The 12,560-nt window shown below is 47.1% G+C and overlaps 1 protein-coding gene across 2 annotated transcripts in view; it reads right to left on the bottom strand.

The window, feature by feature from the left end:
• The window catches only part of CSNK1D (casein kinase 1 delta), a 67,306-nt gene extending 56,660 nt beyond the window's left edge, over window positions 1-10,646 (bottom strand). Inside the window, exon 1 of one of the 2 annotated variants that reach the window (XM_089671271.1) lies at window positions 10,320-10,646. In XM_089671271.1, coding sequence (XP_089527397.1) covers window positions 10,320-10,395 — 76 coding nt within the window. In that variant the 5' untranslated portion in view covers window positions 10,396-10,646. The remainder of the gene's footprint in view (window positions 1-10,319) is intronic. The other variant, XM_089671217.1, reaches the window with a different exon arrangement.
• Between the last annotated feature and the right edge of the window lie 1,914 nt (window positions 10,647-12,560).

Here is a 12,560-nt window from a genome sequence, read left to right on the forward strand (position 1 = left end):
TGTTTGAATGCGATTATGATATACCGGAATTGAACTTGCAGCACAGGGACTTTGGTTACACTTACCTGGATTTTTTTTTTTTTTTATATATGTCACATTTTCTTGCGGCACGACACTATTTAATATGATCAAGTTTATATACACTTTAATGAATCAGAAAGGCTAGCCATGCCCCAATATAAAAATCCACTAGATTCTTCCATCCAATCCAGTCAGCATGGATAGAAGAATCTCCACTGCCATCTATTGTATTCAAGCAGCCGTGGGTATCGTGGCTGCTTGAATACCCAAACAGCGATTGCATCTGCTAGGATGCAGCCACTGTTAGGCCAAATATTTTCCACGCAGAGGCAAAGATAAAAAAAAAAAAAAAAGAAGAAAAAATGGTAAGCACAGCAAGAAGAGAATCTTGAATAATTTGTGAAGGTCTCACAGACAAAACCTACAGCAAACCACCCATGATGGAGATTGGCAGGTCCCTTTTCTCAAGGTGACAAACGACCTGCGAGTCTCTGAAATGTCTGACGTTTACTGCAGGTTTTGCATTTGAGATCTTAGTAAACATTTGAGAGCCTCGTCTTAACCTCCTCGGCGGTATGATTATTTCCGATTTTTTTGTGCTGAAAGCGGTACATTTTTTTGCATGGAAATATGTTGTTTTTTATTGTAGGCTGTACTTTTTAGGAATAACTCACTGAAATCTGTCCGAACAAGAGTCTAGTAAACATCTTGGGGATGATAAAACTTGAAACACGAAATCATAAATTATAATTTAATAAATAATCATAAAAAATAATAATATAATAATAAATTTAATTCAATAATATAATCAAACCAAAAACACTGAAATTTGAAATACAGAGGCAAATTCGCACATCACTGAGCAAAGTCGCAGAATCGTGTTCAGTGTCTGATGAGGAATTTCCCCCACGAATCATTATCACTCAATTCTGCAAGTGGTTCTGATTTACTATCGCTGTTCTCTAGCCGGTCTAAAACCGCTTTTGACGTAAAGGGACGCTTTTTGGACGCCATGGACGTTTCTCAGTTTCCAGGCAGAAAGAACAGTAAAAATGCAGGCAGGGCGCCGGACAAAGCACTCGGGACAAAACGTATGTGGGTCTTAATGTACCCCCTGACATTCCTCCCATGGACACCTATGATGGGGCACCGTTCCTCCCACTGATGCCAACAATGGGGCACCACTCCCCTTCCTACTCACCACAGGCACTCTAATTTTCTATATATAAAGAGACAAAAAGAGGGCGTACGGGCGTAGTGAAGTACCTAAAAGATGAGATTTATTGATAAAAAGTATAATACTCACAAGAGAATTAAATGTAAATGGAAAGCATCTCACAGGGAATATATGTGTTCCAAAAAACCCCAAAAACTTGTTAATTTGCTTTATTTTTCCCCCAGATTTGTATGACAATAAATGGCTGCATTTTAGCAAAGACTTGGCCATGTGTGCACCCCTATCTCAATTTGGGGGGGGAATCCTTGGCCCATTCACCCATGCTTCAGACTTAATATTCCTGACAGAGGTCACTGCGCTACCCCCAGGGCCCCCCCCGACAGGTGCCACTGCGCTCCCAACAGTCGCCACTGCGCCCCTCCACACAGCCGCCACTGCGCCCCTCCAGGGCCCCCCCACTCCGACAGCCACCACTGTGCCCCCTAGGGCCCCCCACCCCGACAGCCACCACTGTGCCCCCTAGGGCCCCCCACCCCGACAGCCACCACTGTGCCCCCTAGGGCCCCCCACCCCGACAGCCACCACTGTGCCCCCTAGGGCCCCCCACCCCGACAGCCACCACTGTGCCCCCTAGGGCCCCCCACCCCGACAGCCACCACTGTGCCCCCTAGGGCCCCCCACCCCGACTGTGCCCCCCAGGGCCCACCCCGACAGCCGCCACTGCGCCCCCCCCCCCCACAGCTGCCAATGTGCCTTTAGACTGCAGAAATCCACAATGCGTTTTTAATGCTATATAACAAGATGCTGAAATTGTGCCGAGGGAAGGGATAGTTGCAGATCTTTAAAACTACCAGACTAAAGCTGGCCATACATGGTATACATTTTGTCTTCTTCCCTCCAACCCAACATCCTTCCATTGAAAAAAAATCAAAGGAGGCGAGCAGAAAATCGTTGGCCAAACAGCAACTGTAGCCAATCAGTGACAAGCACTGTTCGGGTATTCTGACAGCCACTGACTGTACCTGTCAAAATACAATAGCCCGGCAGGGGTGATTTCATTTGTCTCCACTGTTCATGTGAAGCAGACATATATATGTGTGTGATAGAGATATATTATTATACAGTATTTATTATTATATATATATATATGGAAAGTTAAACTAAAAATACATTTTCCTTCATCTATATTGCACTGCAGGCAGCGTGATTCCCCCCTCGAGTATGGAGAAAGGATAAGAGTACCGTGTGTATGCCTCTTAGTATCGGGCGAGCATTACAATAGATCTGGTCACCGGATCATCGAGGGCGAGCAGATCTCCTCGACCTGTCAGCATCAATGCTGCATACATCCCGTAAGCCACATTCTATTAGAAGGATTGGGCCTCCTACATTCTCAAAACAAAACACGGATTGTAAAATATCTTTCTGACATAGTAGATCTGTGACATAAAATGGTGCGCTCTGTAGAGGAAGTAGCTTTCTTCTATGAAGCATGCAGTATTTTCTATACAGCTGTCACATAAAAGCAACAAACACACAGCAATTATCAGCCATGAAAGAGGAAGTGCTTTATTTATCCAGTATCACTGCAGAAGCAATGATGGTGGGGGAAGGGCTGGGACACCTCCCAACCTACAGCCTTTAGATAAGGGCTGCCATGGAGTGACAGTTGTTCCATGCACATTCAGGACCTCCTTGGGTCATCTGTGTCAAGGCAAAGGGCTACAATTTTTCATTTCATTGGCAATGGAGGATCTGTAGCAGACACGTATTATTCCGCACAGACATGTCTTCGCTCATTGTACATTTGCTATTGACTGACCACAATTTCATCTGACGTCTTGCATGATCTCCCGGCATTAGCCAACAAGAACCACCCAGGCCATTCGATACAGAGGACCTTCTACCTGGAGCAGCTCCGAGTACCCATAGGCAAAACCCTTGCCTGATCCAGACAACATCGGAAGCTCCTATTCTGCCTCTGTGGAAATTCTAACCTGTTGTCACCCACGTAAGGCATAGGTGCCGCAGCAAAGAGGGTGGGCTTTAATGTCCATACATGCATATATATATTCATATTCTATAGATCTATCTCAATGGGCAGCAAGCCTCCCCTAGATTTTAACTGTGCCCCCCCCCCCAGAGTGCATGAGCCAGTCTGACGCAGACAGTTGATGTAGGGAAGCACTCTGACGAGGGCACTCTGACGGGGACACCTGATGTACGGGGGCACTCTCCCGGGGACATCTGGTGCAAGGGGGCACTCTCCCGGGGACATCTGGTGCAAGGGGGCACTCTCCCGGGGACATCTGGTGCAAGGGGGCACTCTCAAGGGGACATCTGATGTAAGGGGGCACTCTCAAGGGGACATCTGATGCAAAAGGGCACTCTCACGGGGATATCTGATGTAAGGGGGCACTCTCACGGGGATATCTGATGTAAGGGGGCACTCTCACGGGGATATCGGATGTAAGGGGGCACTCTCACGGGGATATCTGATGTAAGGGGGCACTCTCACGGGGATATCTGATGTAAGGGGGCACTCTCACGGGGATATCTGATGTAAGGGGGCACTCTCACGGGGATATCTGATGTAAGGGGGCACTCTCACGGGGATATCTGATGTAAGGGGGCACTCTCACGGGGATATCTGATGTAAGGGGGCACTCTCACGGGGATATCTGATGTAAGGGGGCACTCTCACGGGGATATCTGATGTAAGGGGGCACTCTGATGGAGGCACCTTATGTGAGGGGGCAAACTGTTGGGAACCTGATATAAAGGGGGACTCTGATGTGGACTCTTGATGTAAGAAGGGCACTCTGATGGGGACCTAGATATAAGGGGGCACAGGTTCTGTTTAATCATTCTATTCTAACGATAGCCAAATCCATACTAGTGTTTCCCAGGATATGACAGACTGTCAGTGACTCACACACCGTGTTGACATTCTACCCCCTGACTTTATTTACTGCACCCCCAGATCAGATAGGCTAGATCCAGCCCTGATGTGCCCATGCACAAAGCGCAGCACTTCTCGCGCATGCGCAGTGGACACCCAGTTGTGAAGCCGCAAGCTGTCACAGCCAGGTGTCCACACTGAAGATGCCGGTGCCAGGGAGAGAAGACAGCCGGTGAAACCAGCCGTGGTGAGGACACCGCTGGACCGAGGGGACAGGTAAGTGGCTGTATTTTATAAGTCTGCAGCTACAGTTTTTTTGTAGCTGCTGACTTTTTTTTTTTACAGGTGGAACTCCCCTTTAAAGGGCTGTGTCCTAGTCAAAGAGACTGAGCCTACAGTAATTTATGGAGTTGTACTGTTCAGATGCAGCCAGATGAGGAAGCCTTTTACTGCTGGATGCAAATAATGGAGGCCACAGCCATCAGATCTCAGTAAGTATACATCTGTGGAGGGGGAGACACGGATTGTTTGGATGAGGAAAAAAAAAAAAAAAAAAAAAAAAAAGAATATCATCACTTTGTCTGAAACTGCACTTATTCCTCAAGCTAGACTGACAAATGCATTCATGATCAACTGCCATTGTATGTCTTGGTCACTTTTCAAGCTGACTACGAATGTCCCCTCAAATTTCTTCCCTTTTTTTTTCTTTTTTTTTACATTCAAATGTCAAAACACCGGGTCTTCTAGCAGGATCCTGGAAAAGCCGAACATCTCAAATCCCGCAAGAATGCTCTCCAGAACAATGTTTCAGCATCTTCTCACAAGATTTGGGACAATGTTCCCAGGATTCCACAGTGACATCTCTGGGGCCTACAGGAACCAGCCAGAAGCCTGAATGTAAGGCAAGAATCTCTGTTTCATCATTTACATTCTTCTATTTCCAGATATCCTTTTTTATTGGGAAAGACGCTTCAAGGTTCACGTTAAAGGTGGCCAAAAACATACAAATGCAGTTGTAATGGAGTCCTGCCGGTCAGCTAGACATTCTTATGGAAACCTGGAACAGGCATGGATCTCAAATCCTGCAAGGATTCTGTTCACTGTATTTCATCATCTTCTCACAAGACTTGGGATCCTCAACGTTCCCCATGATCCCACAAAAAAAATCCTAATGAGGTCACCAGTGCCTTCATGAATTAGCCAGAAGCCAGAGTGTAAACCTGGCCATAGATGGATTGAATCTCGGCTGGTTCAGCGGGGATCGGCAGACTTTCGATCCATCTATGGGCAGGCTGGTTGGACTGAAGTCTATCCATCAATCAACTTCAGTGCAACCAGCCTCTCGGATTTTTTACATGTGATCACTGCCGGACGATATAGCCGCCAGCAGTGATCATTAAGTTCTGCTGGCAGGGAAGGCTCACCACTGGAAGAACACAATAGCGCTGTGGGAGGGGTTCTTCTAGCAATACTGGCTGTGTTGATAGGGGAATCAAGCAATTTTCTTACACGTGATGGAAAGAAAGAAAACTACATAATTTATTGACTGGTTGAACTACAAGTACCAGCATTGCTCCCCCAAAACAGAGGGCCCCTTTGGCTACCCACATACCTGTAATAGCTGTTAATCACAAAGGCACAAAGTGGAATGTCTATCAGCTCCCTTTCATCTGCTTATGTATGAGAGGATGAGCTGAGTATGCATGTTTATTCAGGAGGAGATTCTAAACAGTGAGTAACAATGACAAAGTGTCCAATCCTGCCCAATCATGATCCCTCCCTAAAGCACTTAGGCAATGGTTTTCTGCCGCTACCAACAATGGGACCATAGCCCAATCCAGTGATGGAGAGTCATGTATGGTGGGGCTATAACAGGACCTCCTGGGTGTGGCTAAACAAGTATCAGTAATGCTCCTCCAAGACATAGAGTGCCCCTTTGACTCGGCCAAATCATTGGCTAACCACAATATAGTCTATAGGACACACAACAATGTCCCTCAGCCAGATTAGGAAGGTCCCTTTGGCTACCAACAGACCTATAATGGTCATCAATAACAAAGATGCCAGGGAGACTGTCTATAAGCTTGCTGCATGCTCGAACACGCATGTATCCTACCCAATCATCATTTCCCTTGAAAGTGATCAACCAATGGCCATCCACCGCTGCCAACCATGGGATCATGAATTAGTCCAGTGATGAAGGGTCATTATGGTGGGGCAATGAGAGGACCTCCTGGGTCCTGGGTCTCAATATTTACAGTCTTTTATGGAGGGTCATCGATGGTGGTGCAATAACAACATCTCTTGGGCGTGGTTAAACTACAAGTGCCAGCATTGCTCACCCAAACGTAGAAGGCTGCTTTTGGCTACCTACAGACCTATAACGACCATCAATCACAAAAGACCTTGGGAAACATGTATGCGCTCGCTGTCATCTGCATATGTACAAGCTGAGCGTGTACGTTTATCTAAGGCGTTTGAGCATCTAGACAGCGGGGAACAATCACAATTAGGTTGTTCAATCCTGCCCAATCATGATCTCTCTCGAAAAGTGATCAGCCAATGGTTATCCGCTGCTGCCACCATGGGACTGTAACCCAGTCCAATGAAGGAGGGTCATCTATTATGCATGCAATAACAGGACCTCTTGAGTGTGGGAGAACTACCAGCATTGCTCCCCTAAAACACAGAGGGCCTTTCTGCTTACCTACAGACCTATAATGGCCGTCAATTACATAGACACCAGGGAGACTGGCTTGCTGTATGCTAGGATGAGCCACGCATGTTTATCTAGGGGGAGGAGTGTATAGACAGAAGGTAACAATGACAATCAGGGTGCTAAGTCCTGTCCAGTCATGATCTCCCTTTTAATTGGTCTGCCAATGGTTGTCTGCAGCTGCCAACCATGAGACCATAACCCAATCCACGGATGGAGGGTCCTCACAGAGAGCGCCTTTGGCTTCCTACAGACCTAATAATGGCGGTCATTCACAAAAGAACCAGGAAAATATCTATTGGCTCACTGTCATCTACATATGTATGTTAGGATGAGCCAACCGTGTATGTTTATCTAGGGGGAGGAGGGTCTAGACAGTGAGGAACAATGACAATCAGGGTGTTCAATCCTGCCCAATCATGATCTATCCCGAAAGTGGACAGCCAATGGTTGTTCACCTCTTACCACCCAGAGGACCATAGCCCAATCCAGTGATGGAGGATCATCTAAGGTGGAGCACTAACAGGACCTCCTGGGTGTGGCTAGACAGTGGGGAACAGCAATGATCAGGGTGCTTAATCCTGCCCAATCATCATCTCCCTCAAAAGTAGTCAACCAATGGTCATCCACCACTATCGCCCAAGGAACCATAGCCCAATCCACTGACTGAGGGTCATCTATGGTGAGGCAATAACAGGACCTCCTGGGTGTGGATAAACTACAAGTACCAGAATTTCTCCTCCAAGACACAGAGGGCCCCTTTCACTTGGCCAAACCATTGGCTGACCACAATATAGTCTATAGGACAAACAAGAATGTCCCTCAGCCAGATCAGGAAGGCCCCTTTGGCCAGCTACAGACCTATAAGGGTCATCAATCACACAGACACCAGGGAGGCTGTCTATAGGCTTGTTGTATGCTAGAACGAGCCAGGTGCCAGGTGCCTTCATTCATCTAGGGGAGAGGAGCGTCTAGACGGTGGGTAACAATGATGATCACGGTGCTCAATCATGATCTCCCTTGAAAGTGGTCAACCAATGGTCGTTCACTGCCGCCACCCATGAGATCATAGATCAATCCAACGACGGAGGGTCACCTACGGTGGGACGAGAAGATCTCTTAGGTGCAGTTGAACTACAAGTACAAGCATTGCTCACCCAAATGTAGATGGCCCCTTTGGCTACCTACAGACCTATAATGGCCTTCAATGACAAAAGAACTGGAGGAACATCTATTGGCTCGCTGAGCCGAGCATGAATGTTTATCTAGGGAGGAGTGTCTAGACGGGAACAATAACGATCAGGGTGTTTAATCTTGCCCAATCATGATCTTCCTCGAAAAGTGGTCAGCCAATTGTATTCTCTCACTACCACCCATGGAACCAGAGTCCACTTCAATGATGAAGGACCATCTATGGCAGTACGATAACAGGACCTCCTGAGTGTGGTTGAACTAAAGTACCAGCATTGCTCCCTCAACACAGAGGGCTCCTTTGGCTACCTACAGACTTATAATGGCCATCAATCACAAAGGCACCAAGAGGAATATCTATCGGCTTCCTGTCATCTGCATAAGTATGCTAAGATGAGCAGAGCGTGTACGTTTATCTAGGGGGAGGAGCATCTAGACAATGGGGAAGAATAACGATCAGGGTGTTCAATCCTGCCAAATAATGATTCCTCCCGAAAACAGACAGCCAATTGTATTCCACCGCTACCACCCATAGGACCATAGCTCAATGCAGTGATGGAGGGTCATCTATGGTGGGGCAATAACAGGACCTGCTGAGTGCGGCTAAACAGTGGGGAACAGTAATGATTAGGGTGCTCAATCCTGCCCAATCACAATCTCCCTTGAAAGTGGTCAGCCAATGGTTATCCGCCGCTGCCAACCTTGGGACCGTAACCCAATCCATTGATGGAGGGTCCTCTATTGTGGTGAAATAGCAGGACCTCCTGGATGTGGTTGAACTACAAATACCAGCATTGCTCCCCCAAAACAGAGAGCCCCTTTGGCTACCTACAAATCTATAATGGCCATAAATTACAAAGGAACCAAGTGGAACTTCTGGGACCTCTTGGGTGTGGTTGAACTACAAATACCAGCATTGCTCCCCCAAAACAGAGAGAGCCCCTTTGGCTACCTACAGATCTATAATGGCCATCAATTACAAAGGAACCAAGTGGAACTTCTGGGACCTCTTGGGTGTGGTTGAACTACAAATACCAGCATTGCTCCCCCAAAACACAGAGAGCCCCTTTGGCTACCTACAGATCTATAATGGCCATCAATTACAAAGGAACCAAGTGGAACTTCTGGGACCTCTTGGGTGTGGTTGAACAACAAACACTGCTCCCTCAAAACACAGAGGGCCCCTTTGGCTTCCTACAGACCTAATAATGGCTATCATTCACAAAAGAACCAGGGGATTATCTATGGGCTTGCTGTCATCTGCATATGTATGCTAGGATGAGCTGAGCATGTGCATTTATCTAGCGGGAGGAGGGTCTACACAGTGGGGAACTATGACAATCAGGTTGTTCAATCCTGCCTAATCAGGATCCCTCCTGGAAGTGGACACCCAATGGTTGTTTGCCTCTACCACCCATAGCCCAATCCAGTGTTGGATGGTCATCTATGTTGGGGCAATACCAGGATCTCCTGGGTGCAGCTAATCAGTAGGGAACAGTAATGACCAGGGTGCTCAATCCTGCCCAATCATGATCTCCCGTGAAAGTGGTCAGCCTTAATCCTGCCCAATCATGATCTCCCTTGAACGTGGTCACCCAATGGCTGTCCACTGCTGCCAGCCATGGGATCATAGATCAATCCAGTGATGGAGGATCATCTAAGGTGGGGGCAAGGAGAGGACCTCCTGGGTGTGGCTAAACTACAAGTACAGCATTGCTCATCCAAGACACAGAGGGCCCTTTTGGCTTGGCCAAACCATTGGCTGACCCCAATATAGACTATAGGACAAACAAGAATGTCCCCCAGCATGACCAGGAAGACTCCTTTGGCTACCTACAGACCTATAATGGTCATCGATCACAAAGACGCCAAGGAGCCTGTCTATAGGCTTGCTGTATGCTAGGACAAGCCGAGCGTGTACGTTTATCTAGGGTCTAGGGGGAGGAGCGTCTAGACAGCGGGGAACAATACAGATCAGGGTGCTCAATCCTGCCCAATCATGATCTCCCTCGAAAGCGGTCAACCAATGGCCATCCACCACCGCCACCCATGGGATCATAGATCAGTCCAGTGATGGAGGGTCATCTATGGCGGGGCGACGAGAGGACCTCCTGGGTGTGGTTGAACTACATGTACCAGCACTGCTCCTCCAAGACACTGAAGGCCTCTCTGACTTACCCACACCTGACTTGAGGCCCTCAGCCCCCCAATACTATCTATATGCCCCCCAAGGCAGAATGTCCCCAGAGGGTCCCCCCTCCACCCTCAGGGGCCCCCAATTCACCTTACCTCTCCACCAATGGCCTTCTTACCTAAATAGATGTCCCCAAAAGAGCCACTGCCGATCTTCCGGCCCAGCCGGTACCGGTTCCCGACCCTCAGCTCCATGACAGCTCCTCAGGCCCGCACTCCGCCTCTGAACCCCGGAGCACTTTTCACCATCAGTTCCCGGCCTCCATCCGCACTCAGGGCCGACAATACCGGGCTGGAGGGTGAGGGCAGACTCCCCGCTCGCTGTCCCCGCCTCTTCGGGACTCGTCTGTGCCTCGGTAACGGAGGATTACGGAAGATTTTCTCCGACCCCCCCTCCTCCTCCGTCCCGGAAAATAACCCCAGTAAGAGGCTGTCACTAAAGCCTGGTGACGTCACCCCACCTAGCAACAAGCTGCGATGCGATGGGCGGGGTTTCTGAGGTGGCCATGTGACCGGCGATCATAAAGTATCGATCATGAAAGAAGGCTGGGGGTTGTCGGTGCTGCCGCCTGCCGGTCATGGCCATGGTACTGCAGCTGAGTGAATGGAATTGCGATTAGACAAAAAAAAATCTTTTTCTGTTTATTTATGTTTGTGTTTATTATTTTCCTTTTTTTTTTGGCATTTACAGATTTGTAAACAGACACACCTACATTTTACATTGTTGTTGGCACAAATGTTTTTTTTTTGCTGTTTTTATGTTGCTTTTTTTTTTTTGCAATGACGGCGGGGCGTGGACCTACGATTGACACGATACAGAGAAGATCAGCATGGCACTACGATTGGTACCAGGGGCGGACTGACAACTCATGGGGCCCCTGGGCAATAGGGGATCATGGGGCCCCTGTGTCCTTACCCAAACTCAAAAAAGCCTATGAAAAAGGTACCAGGGGCATCTCATAGGGCCCCCTACTGACCCCGGGCCCTCGGGCAGTGCCTGAGTTTCCAAATTGTCAGTCCGCCCCTGATTGGTACTATACAGAACAGATCAGCATGGCCTCTGCGTGCAAGGATTACACACCAACTACGTTGAGCGTTCCAGTTTTTCTTGCACCAAAATAAATTGAATTCAATGCTTTTTTTTTTCTTACTCTTATTATGAACTATTTTAAAAAATAAAAATTACAAGGTGCAGGTCATGGTTAGATCGCAACTGAAAGCTGAGAGTACCCTAGCAGGTTCTCATACGAACATTCCTACCCAGGGGCGACTGATCATTTGGAAACTTGGGCACTGCCCGACATTGGTTATCTATGTCGCTAGTCGCAGGAATACAGTGATCAGTGGAAAATTCTGTATACTTAGTTACATAGTTAGTCTGGCTGGAAAGAGACAAAAGTCCATCCAGTTCAACCATTAACTGACAATATACTGACACTGTACTAATGGCACTGACTGGGTGACCAAAGGGTTAATAGGGGCGATCAAAGAGTTAAATGTGCTAATCTAACGTGTGTGTGGAAAATGTAGTGCTTTTACTCACAGTGTGGGGTTCTCTTTTCTCTCCCTGGACCAACATAGGGGCAATGGGGGGGGGGGGGGGGCGGCGCATGCACACCTGGAAATAGAAAGCGATGTATGGGTACATCACTTTGCCCAGAGCCACCGCTCGCCCGCACATTGTGGGTGGGCAAGCAGCACCCAGTTAAGAAAAAAAAAATTATCTCAATTTGTATTTGTATTTTTTAACCATGATTTTTCGTTTTACTTTTTTTTTAACCAATTCAATACCGGGCAATTTTCCACCTTCCTGCCCAGGCCATTTTTCAGGTTTCCGCGCTCTCACTCTTTGAATGACAATTGCGCGGTCATACAACATTGTACCCAAACTAAAATTTTATCATTTTCTTCACACAACTAGAGCTTTCTTTTGGTGGTATTTAATCACCGCTGGGGTTATTTTTTGCTAAATTAACAAAAAAAGACCAAAAAGTTTTTTAAAAAAACACGTTTTTCTTTGTTTCTGTTATAAAAGTTTAAAAATAAATAATTGTTATTCATAAATTTAGGCCGAGATGTATTCTGCTACATGTCTTTGGTGAAAATAACCCAAATTAGGATGTATTATTTAGTTTGTAGGAAAGTTATAGAGTTCACAGAATATGGTATAGATCTGAATATTGATCAACCCTGAAGTACTGACAGCCAATCTAATTTCTTGAGGTCCAAGAATGTCAGAACAGTACAGATATCCCCCAAATGTCAGGACAGTACAGATATTCCCCTTTTTGCAGAGTAGACAGCCCAACGTACTTCATAAGAGGTGTGGCGAGTTTTTTGAAGTTGTATTTTTTTTTGTC

This window comes from Staurois parvus, unplaced genomic scaffold, assembly GCF_062004578.1.
Source record: "Staurois parvus isolate SC_StPar_1 unplaced genomic scaffold, SC_StPar_1.0 ptg000003l, whole genome shotgun sequence".
In the NCBI taxonomy this organism is placed as follows: Eukaryota; Metazoa; Chordata; class Amphibia; order Anura; family Ranidae; genus Staurois; species Staurois parvus.